We start from the raw sequence: 17,568 nt of genomic DNA, 5'->3' as shown, positions 1-17,568 counted from the left end.
TTCTTTAAAAGTATTTTGGAAGAGCTATTACGCTGTCAATGGAAGCATGGTGTCATACAATACACGACGTTCGCATGCCGTTTGGAACAACCCTGCTATACCGATAACGTGGAAACATGGAGCGAAAGACTGTACGACAATCAAGTCAATTCAACACAGTTGATGAGAATTAGTAGATCAATGGCAGGATAAACGGACATGAACTGACGCGAGAGAGTGGAGGGGACACTGGTGGAGTGGTGGAGTGGTGGAGCTCATTTTGCCAACGGCCTCTACCTTGCGCAATTAGATTCAGTGACTTGAATATAGCTGCGATAATGGAATACTTATCACAGGAAGCCAATTTCCCCGAACTTGTTGACAGGGAAAATTACAGGTTTCGTCGCTTCATTTGGTCTAAATAGGACAGTGGATGTCGCATGCCCTCACTGTTCTGTTTACCTATCCTCCGATTCGACATCAACACACCCCGAATATACATATTGAACTTGTGACGAGAATGGCTGCTAAGCCAAAGGTTGCTTTCATCGGATTGGGTGCCATGGGGATGGGAATGGCCGTACACTTGCTCGAAGACGGTTTCGCTGTGACCGGGTTCGATGTTAACCCCATGGCTCTAGAGAAACTGCTTGCCATGGGTGGTGAGGCGGCTGATAGTCCAAAAAAATGCGTCCAAGAAGCCTCATTTGTTATCTGCATGGTTGCAAACTCTATGCAAACCGAGGATGCATTTTTTGCCGACTCAGCGGGCGCAGTTTTTGGCCTCACACAGAACGCGGTTGTCATATTGTGCTCAACTGTTGCACCAGGGTTTCCGGTGGAGATTTTGGGCCGCATTCACCATGTCTTCCAAAGACCAGATGTACAGGTGTTGGATTGTCCCGTGTCTGGTGGAACCATACGCGCTGCTCGAGGGATGCTGACTATCCTGTCATCGGGCCCGACAGGCGTTTTGAAAACGGCCCAGCCAATTTTGAAGTCAATGAGCGAGAACCTGTATGAGATTGATGGAGGACTAGGTGCTGCGAACAAGGTCAAACTTATCAACCAACACCTTGCTGGTGTTCATATTGCTGTCTCTGCAGAGGCAATGGGGCTATCTGCAACCTTGGGAGTGAATACAAAGGAAGTTTATGAGGCCATTTTGAAAGGCCCAGCGTGTAGTTGGATGTTTGAGAATCGAGTACCTCATATGCTATCCAACGACTGGACGCCACATTCTGCTATCAGTATCTTTGTTAAGGATATGGTAAACATCATGTCCCCATTGTCACTTAGGCAAGTATTGAATTGCTTTCACTGACATCGTCATCAGCGAATTGTGACCTCGGAAGGTCTTCTTCAGAACTTTCCTCTTTATATTGCGTCTGCGACAGAACGACTTTATCAGTATGCCGCGCGGATGGGATATGGAAAAGACGACGATGCTAGTCTTGTTCGACTTTTCCTAGCACAAACTCCATCTCTGGTCTCGGAAGCGAAACATTTCCAGAACTCTGATAATGTGCACGCATCCGAATTGATTTGTCAGTTACTGGAGACTGTTCACACCCTCGCAGCGGTTGAAGCTCTGGCCCTCGGAGAGAAACTCGGTCTTTCGATCAACGCTCTCACATCAATCATTTCAAATGCTGCTGGTGCTAGCGAGTCCTTCAAAGAAATAACCTCAATGATCTTAGCTGGCGACCTGTCATCTGGATACACCATCATACAGACACGGAACAAGCTGGTAGGTCTTTCCTCTCCAAAGCTTCGATTGACGCCACTAACCAACTCGACAGAAAGAAGTGATAACCCTTGCTCAAATGCATAATTATCCTCTTCAGCTTACAGCCACTATATTCCAGCTGTTACAACAGGCTGTGGCCTATGGCCTGGGCGAGGAAGGCCAAACAACGCTCGTCAAGCTTTGGACAACATCAAGTCTCTTAGTCGAGCCCTTGACCATCACCGAATACGACCCTATCTCCCTCTCGGAATTGTACTCAAAATTGCCGAAACTTGAACCCAACGCAGAAACCCTTCTACGTAATATTCAAGATCATTTACGGGCTGAGCAGGACTTCAAGCTCGTTGTTCTTGATGATGACCCAACAGGAACGCAGACGTGCCATGACATCAATGTCCTTACCATGTGGGATGTTGATCTTCTGGCCTCAGAGTTCCAATCAGAGAGTGAAGGCTTTTTCATTTTGACCAACAGTCGCTCTTTGCCTCCCAACGAAGCTCGCACGCTAGTTAGTGAGATACTGCAAAATGTTTCTCGGGCGGCTACTATGACTGGTAAACAGTTCGAGGTTGTTCTTCGGGGAGACTCTACATTGCGTGGTCATTTCCTGGAAGAAGTTGAATCGCATATTGATACGATTGGCCCTCCCGATGCATGGATTCTTGCGCCGTTCTTTGGGCCAGGTGCTCGCTACACCATCGATGACGTACAATATGTGGGCGACCGAGATACCCTGGTCCCAGCTGCGAGAACTCCGTTTGCTAAAGATAGAACCTTTGGCTACAGATCCTCAAATCTCAGAGAGTGGGTTCGTGAAAAGGCAGGATCGCGTTTTTCCAGCAAGGATATACTGTCTGTCACATTGGATGATATCAGACTCGGAGGAGTCTCTGCAGTTGAGCAAAAATTGCTTCGTGTGCCCAAAAGTGGAATCCTGATCGTGAACGCAGTCCAGATGGAGGATATGCTTATATTCAGTCAGGCTTTATTGGAAGGTAACCATCCTTGTTCTTTTCTGGTTCGTTCACAGCGCATAGTTCTTCCAAACTGACTTATTACTCAAAGTACGCAAAAAGCACAGACTCCGTTTTGCCTATCGAACAGGGGCAAGCTTTGTATCTAGTCGCCTCGGGATCCCAGTCAAACCGGTCATTTTACCGAGCCAGATCCCGACTTTCACACCCGTGAGACACACCGGAGGCCTAATTATAGCGGGCTCTTATGTTCCCAAGTCTACCACGCAGGTCGAAGCATTGATCCAAAGATCAGGGGGCAATCTAACAGCTCTCACCGTGGAAGTGCAAGCCTTATTGATCGAGCTCCAGCAATATCCCCACATTCCCACAATGCTCCGTCATTCACCCGCGTTGCAAAACATTGTTGCGCGTGCGTCTGAGGACCTTAAAAATGGCAAAGATGTGCTGGTGATGACCAGTCGAGACCTTGTGACACTAGATTCTGTCACTTCTTGGGCACCCGAAACTCCACAAAGAATAACGAATTTGGACATCAACAACTTGGCCGCCAATGCTTTGGTACACATTGTTCGCCACTTGAGCATTTGCCCTCGATATGTGCTAGCGAAGGGAGGCGTGACATCATCTGATGCAGCGACAGCTGGTATAGGAATAAAACGCGCAAGAGTGCTGGGCCAGGCGGCGCCTGGTGTTCCCGTCTGGTGGTGCCAGAGTGAAGAAGATCTAAAGTCTCAAGACCAAGGAGGGCGGGATGTTAAATGGACTGAGGTGCCATTGATCATTTTTCCAGGCAATGTTGGAGATGAAGATAGCTTGGCCGCTGTAGTCGAGCAGTGGGCACTACGATAGACTATTGTGCTTGAGTTATAAAGACAATCGTGAACCTGATATAAAGAATTGTTGCGTATCATTTGCTGCTTACAAATCTAGACTTCGAACCGTCTTGGTACATCACACAAACGTTTTTCTGTAACTGGAGTTTCGAATAGCCCACTGGGCGACAGACGAAAGCAAAGTAGAAAGATCTAGAGAAAGACATGTAAAAGGTTGATCGGGAAACACTTGAATATACCAGAATTCATACCATCGATGTGAATAACTCATTTGATTGAAAAGGTAATGATGTCAATGTGTGTTTCATTCAAAAATGTTGAGATCTGTGTGTGTGTGTGTGTGTGTGTATGTGTGTATGCCTGGGAGTAGCGCTCCGCAAAGCCCATGAATGGGGTCTTGGCGCTTCTAAACCGTCGGGTTATCATCGCTGTATCCTAGCCTCCTCCTCATTCTTTAGAGTCTAAAATTCAGTATATAAGCTCAACATAGCGATTTCAATTTATATATTAATTCTAGGAGAAGCTTAACCCGTAAAGGTCGAGATATCGCGAGAAATGCTTAATATTGATATTTTGATACCAGACATCTATTCTAGATCAGTATGGGAGTACCACCACTTCTTGACAAACCTTAGTAATTTCAATTAGTCTCAAGTAACGTTTTCTCGTATATTTTAACGTGATATAAGAGTTTGACTTAGTATTCATAAATTAAATATATTACTGCAAAATAAGTGTTCATTACGGGGCTCAAACATGGGGTAATCAATGTTTCAAAATATTTGCATTGTTTGGTGCTAAGTGGGCTCAATGGGCCCGGACTCGGGCCCAAAGCCCGGCCCATTTGTGGGTTGGGTTGGGCTATGGGCTTTGTGGGCTTTGAGGAGCGCTACCTGGGAGATCAGGGCCTAACCCGGGAATCGGATCGATACATGTAACAAACAAACAATTCGAGGAATTCGTCTCCAAGATACAACTCTCTTTCTCTCTCTCCAGTCTTCAGCCTGATTGAATCAAGAGAGAATAGGTTTCGTCTATCTGTTCCCCAGATCACTGAACCATGAACTCCTCAAAGTCCTCGTCGGGCAAATGTGCTTTTTCATTCCCATCAATCGTACCAAGATACCACGACAGGTCGCTCCCGTCAAACTCGCGTGCAGCGAAGCCGTTGCCAAGATAGCCAAACCGATTGGAGGTCGTATAATTGAGGTTGTAATCTTCCCAACGGGGTTGTTTCATGGTTTCAAAGAAATGAATTCTCGACCCCGGCCACATCATTACCTCGCCATCGACCGTTCCCTGCTTGAACCATGAGCGACATGGAGATGTCCAAGCGGTACGAGGCATGAAATTTCGGTGGTGCTCAAAGAAATCCGCAACCGCCTCAGCTTTAGGTTCAAAGGATGTCACACCTTCCGATGACATTTTCTCGAGAATCTGGAGGAAGTGTTTTGATAGGGTCTCCGTGATTGGAAGGAAACTTCCATGGCCATAGGGGCCAAATGGACCGTTGAAGACTATTGAAACGAAATTAGTTGCCAACACTTTATTGCTGAGAGTGAACAGGGGCTCACTGAGATAATTGGGGAAGTGTGGAACTGAGATGGAAAGATAACTCCTCGGAATATCTCTCCATTCTTCACTCAGACTGCGCGATTTCCGGCCGATTGTCGGGTACGATGGCCGCCAGCTGACATCAAAGCCGGTGGCACATACAATAACATCGACCTCATGCTCAACCCCGTCTGCAGTTTTGATGCCCTTAGGGGTAATCTCTTCAATTGATTGACTGACAACGGAAGTGTTATCACTGCAGAGCGCCTCAAGATATCCATTTCCTGGTGTAGGCCTTCGGCAGCCCACTGCAAAGTCCTTCGGAACAATCGCGTCGGCGATTTCTGGACGATCGGCAAGTTTGGACCGCATATCTTTCTCCGCGAACTAAAGGGATTCACCTTGTCAGGAAACGGCCAGGAGTGTATTGAATCAGGGCTAGAATCTCACAGCTCGCGCATTTGCTTGCTCCTCGGATCCATTGAGAATGAATCGGAAACGAGAGTTGAGCTCAGACTCAATCTTCTTGCGATATGCCAAATATTTCTGAGGATCGTTCTTTAATATGTCTTTTTGCTTCTCATTATCTGTTTATGTCAATATTTCAGATGGAGAGTTGATGCGACATACGTGAGGGAAGCCTTACATTTGAAATTGGATCCTCCCTTTCCTGCAAATCGTTGGCCAAAACCGGCAGTCACCCATGAGGCACTGCGAATGAAGCATTTGAGTGATGATACCTCTGTATTGGCTGTTAATAGATTCTTTGTTCGTGCTTTGATCGGCGAAACTCACTTGGTTGAATGCTCGGGACGATTTGCACTGCAGAGGAGCCTGAGCCGATAACTGCCACACGCTTCCCCTGCAATTGAACGCTATCATCCCAGTGTGCGCTATGAAGTCTAGGTCCCTGGAAAGATTCCAGGCCCTTGATATCAGGCCATTTCCATTTGCTGGAGTACGTCAGTCTTATCATGTTATAATCGGATAATTGAGACTCACTTCAGTACACCACCAGCGTTGATCAATATGTGACCTTTGTCCTCAAAGACATCTTCGGGATTATCTCCTCTTTGAATTTTTACATGCCACTGTTGATCCTGCTCGTCCCAAAATGCGCCTACCAGCTTGTGTTCCAGGCGAATGTATTTCCGAAGCCCAAACTTTTCGGCAACCTCCTTGAAATATTTCAAGATTTCCGGTGCACCCGAGTAACTACCAACTGTTGAGTATGGTGTCCATTCCTTGGTTCTGACAAGACGGGTGATTACACTTACAAAGACGTCCAGTCTGGAGAGGGAGCCCATGAGAACTGATAGTTGACGGAGGGTATGTCACATCCACACCCAGGGTAGCGGTTCTCATACCAAGTGCCTCCTATCTCTGGGTTCTTCTCATAAAGAACTAGCTCAGTATCTAATGGGCTTGTGTCAATGTCATGGGCAAAGTTCAACCCGCTTGCGCCAGCTCCGATCACGATGATGCGGATTTTACGACGGTATCGGCTTGGCCTCTCCACGATTTCATAAGGTTTAACCCCATTACCACCTCCATTAGACGTAAGCTCATGATAGTTACCGATAGATCCCATTCTTGGTGGAAGTAGGAAGAGTAGTCAATAAAAAGATGATCAGGTTGCTTTCATTGAATCACGGCGATGCAAGGGCGCGGGATCGATGCATTTATGAGACTCTTTCTGTAAGCACACATTTCAGTGCATTTTCTGCCTCAATACTCAGAGCAGGTGGACAATCCGTGACAATCTGTCGAGTCGTGCTTCTTTGTAGCTCTGTATCGGTGGAGCTCCACCACTCCACCACTTCTTATCATTTAGGGCTCTTCCCTCTCCACCATCTCCACTACGGAGAGATGCGCGAAGTGGATGATCGTCAATCTATGGAGTCCAACTCTTGTAGTCATGGACTTGTACTTGATTGATAAGCTACCTAATATCTCTAATAGAGACGATCACCCCGTGCCTTCACCAATTCTGTTTTACTCTACCGAGTCTGTAATCATTCCAACATGCCTGAGGGTACCATCAAGAAGCCATTACGCATTTCCATTGGTGAGTATCGACTCCTCAGATGTCCTGATCTAGTATTGACTAGTACAAACAGATCGCGGAGGAACCTTCACCGATTGTATTTGTAAAGTGATTAACGGAGACGATATTCTCGTGAAGATCTTATCCGTCGACCCAAAGAATTATGCCGATGCCCCAACTGAGGCAATTCGTCGAGTTTTGGAGATACACTATAAAACTTCAATTCCACGGGGCTCTGAACTAGATCTTGAAGATGTTGGTAAGTGATCGCCGAAAACAATGTGTAATTATTTTACTGATCAAACAGAATGGATCCGAATGGGCACAACGGTTGCGACTAATGCGCTACTCGAGCGCAAAGGCGAGCGGACAGCCTTACTTGTCACTGAAGGTTTCAAGGACATCTTGTATATTGGCAACCAGAGCCGACCATACATGTTCGATCTGTCAATTCGACGAGCAAAGCCGCTGTACTCGGACGTCTTTGAAGTCAAAGAGCGTGTTACAGTTGCGACATGCAGCGACTCAAATCTCCGAAATATGAAGCTGCAATCCCCAGAGCCAGTCGAGTCGATCACCGGTACCTCTGGTGAAGTTGTTCAAGTGCTGAAGCCTATCGACTTGACAAGTACTCGGACCTATCTGCAAGAAATATATGACAAGGGCTTCCGCTCATTAGCGGTGTGCCTCATGCATTCCTACATCTTCCCGGCTCATGAGTTGCAGGTTCGCGAATTGGGGCTCGAGATTGGGTTCAAATACATCTCTCTCTCGCATCAAACCTCCCCACGACCAAAGCTTGTCCCTCGTGGAAATTCCACGGTGGTTGACGCATACCTGACTCCAAACATCGAGCAATATTTGCAACAATTCTCGAAGAATTTTCCTAATATTGACCAGTCCGGGACGCGATTGGAGTTCATGCAGTCAGACGGTGGATTGGTCCCCTCGTCAAAGCTTTCTGGGCTGCATTCTATTCTCTCCGGACCGGCAGGAGGTGTGATTGGCTTCTCTCAAACTTGTTTTGACGCTGAAGATCAGATTCCCGTCGTTGGATTTGACATGGGAGGCACTAGCACCGATGTCAGTCGATACGACGGCGAATTGGATCACATATTTGAGACAACGACTGCTGGAATCGCGATCCAAGCCCCACAATTGAATGTGAATACTATCGCGGCCGGCGGAGGAAGTATACTGGCTTGGAAAGATGGACTCATGTCAGTTGGGCCTGAAAGTGCCACCTCCAATCCTGGGCCAGCCTGCTACCGTAAAGGAGGTCCTTTGACTGTGACCGATGCAAATTTGGCACTAGGGCGGTTGATTCCAGAGCAATTTCCCTCGGTATTTGGCATCAATGAGAATGAATCATTGGACAGAGAGGTTGTTTTAGCCAAGTTCAAAGATCTCACCCAAGCTATCAACAAAGAAACGGGTAAATCACTAAGTTGGGCAGAGGTTGCCGATGGGTGAGTAATATCCAAATCCACACATCGGTTTCGGTCACTGAGAGGTTCCATGCAGTTTCCTCCAGGTAGCCAACTCGGCAATGTGCGGTCCCATTCGAAGTTTGACCGAAGCCAAGGGTCATGATGTTGCAAAACATCATCTCGCGTCGTTTGGTGGTGCAGGGGGTCAGCATGCCTGCGCTATCGCCGAAGCCCTGGGAATTCAGAGAGTGTTGATCCATAAGTACTCCTCTATTCTCTCTGCCTATGGAATCGGATTGGCAGATCTCGTGCACGAGGAAGAGCGGGTATGCGCAAAAGCCTTTGATGACTCTACGTGCGAAACAATATACAGCGAGGTAGACATCCTCACAAACATCGCCCGAGGCAATGAAACCATGAAGCCATTCAACATTGTTCAGACCCGCCGCTTCTTGAACATGAGATACGATGGTAGCGAGACTTCAATCATGGTTTCTCTGGAGACCTCTGGGGACCCTCGGGAAGAATTTATCAAAGCCCATCATCAGCAATTTGGATTCACTCCTACCAACCGTGCATTGTATGTTGATACTATTCGCGTTCGCGCAATTGGCTCCAGTGTGTTCTCTGAGTCGTCGGTCAAACCACTGGATTCGTATCCCAAATTCATTTCTGGATCAGTGGCGCCTGTTCCTATATCATGGGAGTCTACTTACTTTAGTCCAATGGGATGGGTGGACACACCGGTGTACCATTTTGATCATTTGAGCGATGGGTGCCAGATCTCAGGACCTGCCCTCGTGATTGACAAAACCCAGACGATCTTGGTCAGCCCACACTCAAAGGCGACACTGAGACAAGATGTACTGGTCCTTGAAGTGGGATCTTCAGGGCCGAAAATGACGAGCGCAGATGTCATCGATCCAGTTCAGCTTTCCATTTTCCGCCATCGATTCTTTGGCATTGCAGAGCAAATGGGACGTGTTTTGCAAAACGTCAGCATAAGTGCTAATATTAAAGAGCGGTTGGATTTCACGTGTGCAATCTTTACACCCGAAGGGGACTTGGTTGCCAACGCACCCCATGTGCCTGCCATGATTGGGAGTATGGCCTTTGCAGTCAGATCGCAGATTGTCGAGTGGCAAGGTAAGTTGCAGGATGGCGATGTGTTACTCTCCAATACACCAGGTAAGGATCTCCGATAGAACATGAAAATGATTCCGGTAGCTAACCTATTATCATGAAGCATACGGAGGCGTTCATCTTCCTGACCTCACGGTCATTACCCCTGTCTTTGACTCCGATGGAAAAGATATTATATTTTGGGCTGCTTCGCGTGGTCACCACGCCGACGTAAGTTCTCTTCAAGCCCCGAATAATCCATAGACTAACACACTGTCCGTAGGTCGGAGGCATTCTTCCTGGCTCAATGCCACCCCTGTCAAAGCTTCTATCTGAAGAGGGTGCAGTCTTCGATTCATACCTGCTGGTGCGCGCTGGCCATTTCGACGAGGAAGAGCTTCATCGTAGGTTGTGCGTAGAACCTGCGCGTTTTCCAGGCTCCAGTGGATCCCGATGTTTTCAAGATAATGTCACCGATTTGAAAGCACAGGTTGCTGCAAACCACTGTGGCATCCGTCTCGTGCGACAATTAATTGAGGAATATTCTATGGATGTGGTTCGGGTAATTACTATGGATGAGGCAATTCTACGAGTTATTAGACTAACTGAGACAGATGTATATGCGCGCCATTCAAGACTCGGCTGAGCTTGCCGTTCGCAATCTCTTGAAGCGTCTCGCCCATGATCACAATGGAGAAGAGATGTCTGCCATCGACTACATGGACGATGGGACACCAATCATGCTCAAAGTGACCATTGACCCGTCGGATGGTTCCGCTATTTTTGACTTTACAGGAACCGGTCCAGAGGTTTATGGTATGTTTATTCCGAGGACTCACCACAGGAATTCCAATAATTGATTGACTGTAGGGAACTGGAATGCCCCAATTGCAATCTGCAACTCGGCAGTCATCTTTGCGTTGCGCTGTATGGTCAACTCTGACATTCCCCTCAACCAAGGCTGCATCAAACCTGTGCAGATTATCATCCCTGACAAGTCATTATTGCGACCGAGCTTCGAAGCCGCAGTATGCGCGGGTAATGTATTGACTTCGCAACGTATCGTGGACGTGATTTTCAAGAGCTTCAAGTTATGTGCTGCTAGCCAAGGGTGCATGAACAATTTTACCTTCGGCAATGATGGGGAGAATGGGTTTGGATACTATGAAACCATCGCTGGTGGGAGTGGCGGAGGCCCGGGCTGGGCTGGCACAAGCGGCGTGCATACCAACATGACCAATACACGTATAACCGACCCTGAATCACTGGAACGCCGGTATCCGGTGATTCTTCGTCGTTTCTGCCTCCGCGATGGGAGTGGTGGTGCCGGGATGTATCCTGGAGGAGAAGGTGTCATTCGAGATGTTGAGCTGCGATTGCCGATGTCCGTGTCCATTCTTTCCGAGCGCCGCAGCTTTGCGCCTTACGGTATGGCAGGCGGCGATGATGGTAAGCGCGGAAAGAACACATGGATCACCAAAACTGGCCGGCATATCTCCGTTGGTGGCAAAAACTCGATCCGTGTCCAATCCGGAGACCGATTTGTCATTGAAACCCCTGGGGGCGGAGGATACGGAGTTCCTGGGGCGCCAAAGAAATCAAGCGTGGACCAGTCAATTGTCATGCCGTCGTTTGTTCCTATTGCCAACGGTAGTGTGGCCGCCAATCGGAGCTTGGCAGAGGAGGTGTAAGACTTTACGCAGTTAAGACACATTCTATTTCTTATTTTTATAAACAATGTCATCGTTATATCCAGCCTTGCCAAACAATATTCGATATAGTTCCACCCAGTCGGGCTCCAACTAAGCGAAAGCCAAAGCCCGATTCATAAAACACAACGACGGGGGTTGTAGAAGAAACAGCAGGAGTGAAGGCAACAAGAATTCCAATGCACTCAAACAGAAACTCTGAATTACATATCTGAAGAAAAATCCAAGACCTGCATTATGCATTACGCTGTCAGGTCCAGCAGTGGAAACAGCCCGGATTGAATTAGGGCTAGCGTAGACTGGCCTGAATATGCAGGGTACCACACATTCAACAGTCAATAGCTAACTAGTTAGCCACTAAGAGGGAATCATCGCTAACCACTATGATCCATAATTCCCTTGACTCACTGTATGTCGTGTCCATTCTGTCAGATATTATTCCTTGTGAGTCTATAATGTTCATGCCAGAGATCTTGCGCTACAATTCTATTTTGGTTGTTATTATACACACAGCCCATTTGTCAATATATATTTTGGCATTCGAACTCAGGTTCCGTCCCATGGGATTCAGACCGAAGGATAGGCTGTTACAAGAGATAAAGGCTACCTGGCTTATTGAAAGATTTTGTTTACAGGCGATTGCAATAATATGTTGAGTGCAAGTAACAGCTACGCAGGTTGAAAGTTGGGCTATCTCAGCAGTATCTTATAATCCGAGGTCCCGTTATGATAAGTCGTGATTAGATACAGATTTCCCACCTTGGATGCCTGACTTCAGACAGGAAACACTCGAATGAAAGATGACAAACGTACCACAAACCCTGTCCGAGCGTAAAAATTCACAGCACATAGCGAAAGGCTGGCTGCTCGAAGTCTGTCAAATCCAAGAATTCAGAGCCAGGTGTAGCATGTGCAGTGTCAGGATCCTCAATAGCCTTCCGGTCACGTCTCTTGTTTTCCACGATGTTGATCACCCGAACGACTACCAAGGTGATCGCTGCCAAAGCGTACATGATGGCGACCATCAGCTTGCCATCGAAATATTCAGGCGATTGGGTTGAGCGGAATGTTTGGGGACCAATCCAGTTTCCGGCTGCATAGGCCACGATCTGGAGGCCATTCACTGTTGCTTTCTTGGTATACCCTAGAGTGTTATTTGAAATCATCACCATCACGAGACACCAGGCAGTTCCAGCGGCACCGATCAAATAATATCCTATTAGCAAAGCGGCTTTGGCATGAAGAGGAATCACAGTCATCATAATACCGCCGATCATAGGAATCAGAATGGCGAATATGGCAAACAGGGTGCGATCAAAGAACCGATCAGACAGATAGGTCAATCCAAGTTTACAAATAATGTCCACGACGCCCATTGGCATGTTCAAAATAAGAGACATGCGGTCAGAAAATCCAAATGAGCTGATGATGATAGAGCCAAAAGTCGTGATTCCTCCGTTAGGAATGTTCATCAACAGCGAAAATAGCACGTAGAGATAGGTCCGCGGGTCGCGGAATGCTTCGAAAAACTGAGGCCATTTCCATTTTTTGTTACCGATTCCTTGGAAATTGCTCCGAATGCGATCAATGGCAATGAGCTTCTCGCGGTGGTTCAAGAACCGGGCCTGGATTTGGTTGTCTGGCATGTACCAAAGATACAATATACCCGTTAGGACAGTGGGCAGGCCAAATACCAAGAAGAGAATTTTCCACACGGCGATGGAAGTCCCGTGCACACCCGCCAGGCCGTAGGCAATGGGCCCAATAAGTACTTGGGCCAATCCGTTGCAACTGAGCCAAAAGCCCATGCGTCTGGCTTGCTCCTCTTGTTTGTACCAGCAAGAAGTAAACAAGACAAAGGCTGGCGTTACTGTTGCTTCAAATGCGCCTAGGAAAAAACGGACACACAGTAGGCTCGCATAATTATGAGTGGCTGCGTGGCAGACGAGTGCAATACCCCAGAGCACGATATTGATTGAGGTGTATTTGCCCAGGGGCAGACGACGAAGCAGATACGTGGTGGGAAATCTGAGGATAGACATTAGCAACGTACAGCCAACAACAGCAGGAGAGCAGGCTTACTCCCAAAGGATATATCCAGCATAGAAGATACTCGAGACCCAGCTGTATTGCTGCGAATCAGGGGCCAAATGAGTATCTTCCCGAATGCCCATCAGCGAGGCATAGTTCAATGACGTTTTGTCGGCAAACTGAATCAAGTAGACCCAACAGAGCAAGGGCATGAGGAATCGATCGAGTTTGGACAGAACCTTCTTAGCCTCGTCGGGTGTATATTCAACCTCCTCTGCGTTCATGAACTGGAGAGCAGGGTCGAGACCCCGGACCTCCTGCTGCTTTAGATCTCCATCCTGTATATCCATGACCGCCTGCTCTGTATCACGCTTTGACGGAACCTCGGATAGCTTTATATCGTTCGACATGGTGTTGTCTCAAATCATGCCTGTACAACGCTTCAATGCCAGAATCACGAAGCCATGTCTTCCTCTTTAAATTCCCCCGGTCTGATACTGGGCTATCGGTAGAGCATTGAGCAGCCTATAGGGAAGTAGCCAAGCTCCAAGCTGTACCCCGGAATTTGTGGAGGTGGACATTTTCCTGGTGGAGCTCCATCTTGTGTGGACGGGCCTTATCAGATTCCCGAGGTTTCCAACCGGCGGCTTATCTGTTCTGGTCCGATAGCAATGGGGATTGGGATTGGGATTTGCTATCTCAATTTTACACCTGAGACCTGTCATATTCCAGTAATCCTATCGCTTGAATCCCCGATGTATGCATCCAGCCATTTACCGGATATTCGACCCGTTGAGTCCCGCGATCGATACCCTAGAACTCCCGCTGCCATATAGATATGATATTCCTCTATACAAATGTCAGCTCGCCTTCTCAGAAATACAATTTCTGCGCTTGAATGTGCCTAACAAACAATCAGAGATATTCTGTATCAAACCCTCAAGCCACATGTCGGAAAACATGTTTGCCAAAGACCAAATCCATATCCAGAGTTCGAAAGGATGGGAGCCCTAGGATTGGAAGATAGTAAAGGGAGTAGTCCTTGGTGTTCTCATTTACTGATCACGATGCAGGCAAAATCCAAGGGTTGTCATTTTCGTCTTTATATGTTCCTCGTCCAAGATGTCCTTTGCGCGCAACTGGATCCGCGTTGTATGATTTGGTGACCCCGAAGATAGCGTCCGCGGGGCGTGTAGTTCACAGCCTCGAAAAGCCAAAAGGCAGAGCGCATTGTGCCAGATGAGAAGTTGTCTTTTGAATGTATGTAGGATGTCCAGCCAAGTAGAGAGTATCAAAAATCAATGGAGTCAGTTATATCAGCCTGGATTGCGTTATGTGCCTTTCAATAGCGGAGCCCAGTGGGCCAGCGATGAAGACAATGTGGAGCTCCACCAACAAAGCGATATACTTGGGCAGCCGAGCTCGATGAATAAGAGTAGGAAGTGGGAACAATAAATTGCAATCAGATACTGAATACTGTCGGCATTTTGTCAATCCCTCACATTCAAAATCACGGCAAAATGATAGTTAAACCTACGTTCGGTGTTTATACACCACTAGTCACGTTCTTCCAGGATGATGAATCCCTCGATCTCAAAAGCACTTTGGAGCATGCGAGGCGCATGGCTGAAGGTGGCGTCGCTGGTCTTGTTCTTCAGGGGAGCAACGGAGAGGCTCCTCACCTGGATCATGGCGAACGCAAATCTCTGGTACGCGCTGTCCGCGACCACCTTGACCATCAGGGCTATACAGGATTGCAGTTGATTGTCGGTTGCGGCGCACCTAGTGTGCGAGAAACTTTATCCTATATTGCAGAGGCTAAAGCTTCCGGCGCCAATCTCGCTCTTGTATTACCACCGGCATACTGGGTTGCAGCCATGAATGCATCCGTTATTGAAAACTTCTTCCTCGATGTGAGATTCTCCTCCATCCCGAAGCGAACTCCCCGTCCTATATTCATGATTTAACAATATCTCAAAATCTAGGTTGCATCTCAGTCCGAGCTTCCGATCCTCATTTACAACTTCCCTGGCGTGACGGGAGGTATCGATATCAGTTCCGACTCCATCATCCGCCTAGCCAAATCCATCCCGATGATTGTTGGGTGCAAGCTCACCTGTGGCAACGTTGGAAAGCTCCAACGTGTCTCATCAGCACTTTTAGGGACATCATTTGCTACATTTGGTGGAAAGTCGGACTTTTTTCTACCTGCTCTCGTCGCTGGGTCGAACGGGATTATTGCTGCACTTGCCAACATTGTACCCAAGCTACATGTAAAGGTATTGAGGTACTATGAGAAGGGCGAGCTTCCGGCAGCACAAGAGCTTCAATCCAAGCTTAGTCATGCCGACTGGGCCCTCACCAAGGTGGGCATTGCGGGTGTCAAAGCTATTGTATCTCATCATTTCGGATACGGTACAGGTCGGGGACGCAGACCATTGGGAAACGTAGAAATCACGACCATGAGTCAAGAAATTGTGGCTCCCATCAACGAGGTGATTGAGCTGGAGAAAAGTATGTGAAGAACCATGAGACTGGCAGGGCAAGCGTAGACATTGAGAAATGTATAAATCAACATGAAATCAAAGATTCGGGAGATATAAAATGAGAAGCAACTTGCAGTATCTGGCTAACACCTTGAGTTCCCGCAAAGAAATTCTGTGACTTGGAACTACATAGCAATTTAAGCAGTCGGTGCTAATACCAACCATCAGGCGTCTTCTCTGGACTCTGGAGATTAGCTAGTGCCCTTAATAGCCGAATCGCGCGCACCGTGCGTAACCAGCCTTATATCATTTTTAGGGAGTGTCCGGTCAAGGAAGTGAGTAAATTTTATATCAACCTTGGAAATATAAACAGATAGATTTCTATATGATCAGAAGGAAAAGAACTCAGAAGGACACAGGCTCAGTTTCCCTGTCGACTGTTTTTGCTCCAAAAAGATAGACCCGCTTCCATTCGCCCTGTTCCATATATGGCCGAACTATCCAAGCATTCACCAGCATATTCTCGTGCTGTCAAGAGACGACCCGATGCAACTTCAAGGGTTGGAAGACGAGTTGAATGACTAGCGGCAATGGAGAGGGCGTGTTTCATGTCTTTGCTTGCAAGGGCTGCTGAGAATCCGGGAGTTGTGTCCAGCGGCGGTGCATACGAACCAGTAGTAATACGTTTCGAGTAGCTTTCGAGCACCGGACCAAACATATTCCCAATGAATTCTTCCAGCTGTTGGTTGCCAATCCCTGTCACCTCGGCAAAAACTTGCGCTTCAGCGATCACTTCCATGAAACTGATAACGAGAATGTTTCTGGAAGAAAGGAGTGATTTAGCTCAATGTTAATGATCGTTTCAATGATTGAACGGATGCCTACCCAGATATTTTGAGAAGGCTGGATTTTCGCACGTCTTCACCCATGTCAATGATGCTGCGTCCCATGACGTTCATGATAAGAGGTTTGATTGTCTCAACTGCTGTGACAGGTCCAGCTGCTGCAAAGATCAGCTTCCCGGCGGCTGCCACAGGGCTGGCACCAAACACAGGAGCAGCTATGAACACTGCTCCATATTCACTGAGGCGCGATGTAGCCCATTCTGAGGTGTCTGGGTGAATAGTAGAAGTGTCCACAAAGATCTTGCCTTTCAATGAATCGCCTGCGACCAGTGCCTTGTTAAATAGGTCAAGTAGAACATCGTCAACGGAGATCTGTTTTACTCATCAATAAAACGCGCATCCTGGATAAGAAAAAAGTGTCATTCATACCATTGTAAAGATTATGTCCGAATTCAGGACAACATCTTCGAACTTCTCTTCGGGTATGGCTCCCTCATCACGAAGAATATCGCCTTTCGACAAAGTGCGATTGCTGTACCGAAGTGGCGACAAATTATTGCTCTGGAGATATTTTTGGAGATTGAGGGACATTCCTAGGCCCATCGATCCAAGGCCATACTATGCCAGATCAGAAAATGGGCTTTCAAATGAAGGGTTATAACATACCCAGCCAACTCTTAGTGAGGATGAAGTCATTCTGGATCTTTGAATTGCAGTTGGATTGTAAAACTTTCCGGAAGCCAGTATAGGTTATTATTCACTCGTATATAATGAGTCGCTGCCAAGTTAAATCGACTTGAGAAGC

At 47.3% G+C, this 17,568-nt stretch overlaps 6 protein-coding genes across 6 annotated transcripts; 3 read left to right on the top strand and 3 right to left on the bottom strand.

The window, feature by feature from the left end:
* Window positions 1-412: 412 nt before the first annotated feature.
* On the top strand, window positions 413-3,555 carry N7500_005376 (uncharacterized protein; the record flags this gene model as incomplete). The annotated part of the gene is made up of 4 exons (XM_056676521.1): window positions 413-1,249; window positions 1,316-1,729; window positions 1,782-2,724; window positions 2,795-3,555. 4 exons carry the CDS (start codon window positions 413-415, stop codon window positions 3,553-3,555), a joined length of 2,955 nt encoding a protein of 984 aa, XP_056531521.1.
* Window positions 3,556-4,589: 1,034 nt separating this feature from the next.
* N7500_005375 (flavin-containing monooxygenase) lies at window positions 4,590-6,684 on the bottom strand (the record flags this gene model as incomplete). The annotated part of the gene is made up of 7 exons (XM_056676520.1): window positions 4,590-5,056; window positions 5,114-5,480; window positions 5,544-5,680; window positions 5,740-5,835; window positions 5,889-6,046; window positions 6,096-6,308; window positions 6,371-6,684. 7 exons carry the CDS (start codon window positions 6,682-6,684, stop codon window positions 4,590-4,592), a joined length of 1,752 nt encoding a protein of 583 aa, XP_056531520.1.
* Window positions 6,685-7,118: 434 nt separating this feature from the next.
* Window positions 7,119-11,383, top strand: N7500_005374 (uncharacterized protein; the record flags this gene model as incomplete). Its single annotated transcript, XM_056676519.1, has 8 exons — window positions 7,119-7,161; window positions 7,214-7,399; window positions 7,448-8,609; window positions 8,665-9,758; window positions 9,817-9,923; window positions 9,976-10,254; window positions 10,307-10,508; window positions 10,563-11,383. The coding sequence occupies 8 exons, from the start codon at window positions 7,119-7,121 to the stop codon at window positions 11,381-11,383; spliced, it is 3,894 nt and encodes a 1,297-aa protein (XP_056531519.1).
* An 857-nt stretch (window positions 11,384-12,240) lies between these two features.
* Window positions 12,241-13,842, bottom strand: N7500_005373 (allantoate permease family MFS transporter; the record flags this gene model as incomplete). Its single annotated transcript, XM_056676518.1, has 2 exons — window positions 12,241-13,429; window positions 13,484-13,842. The coding sequence occupies 2 exons, from the start codon at window positions 13,840-13,842 to the stop codon at window positions 12,241-12,243; spliced, it is 1,548 nt and encodes a 515-aa protein (XP_056531518.1).
* Window positions 13,843-14,952: 1,110 nt separating this feature from the next.
* Window positions 14,953-15,954, top strand: N7500_005372 (dihydrodipicolinate synthase family protein; the record flags this gene model as incomplete). The annotated part of the gene is made up of 2 exons (XM_056676517.1): window positions 14,953-15,345; window positions 15,418-15,954. The coding sequence occupies 2 exons, from the start codon at window positions 14,953-14,955 to the stop codon at window positions 15,952-15,954; spliced, it is 930 nt and encodes a 309-aa protein (XP_056531517.1).
* Window positions 15,955-16,339: 385 nt separating this feature from the next.
* On the bottom strand, window positions 16,340-17,459 carry N7500_005371 (NAD(P)-dependent oxidoreductase; the record flags this gene model as incomplete). Its single annotated transcript, XM_056676516.1, has 4 exons — window positions 16,340-16,739; window positions 16,804-17,135; window positions 17,193-17,381; window positions 17,430-17,459. 4 exons carry the CDS (start codon window positions 17,457-17,459, stop codon window positions 16,340-16,342), a joined length of 951 nt encoding a protein of 316 aa, XP_056531516.1.
* Between the last annotated feature and the right edge of the window lie 109 nt (window positions 17,460-17,568).

The sequence above is a fragment of the Penicillium coprophilum genome (genome assembly GCF_028826855.1).
Source record: "Penicillium coprophilum strain IBT 35676 chromosome Unknown utg000004l_segment0_segment0, whole genome shotgun sequence".
NCBI lineage: Eukaryota > Fungi > Ascomycota > Eurotiomycetes > Eurotiales > Aspergillaceae > Penicillium > Penicillium coprophilum.
Note: the sequence above shows the minus strand (reverse complement) of the source record. Positions and strands in the feature narration are given on the sequence as shown.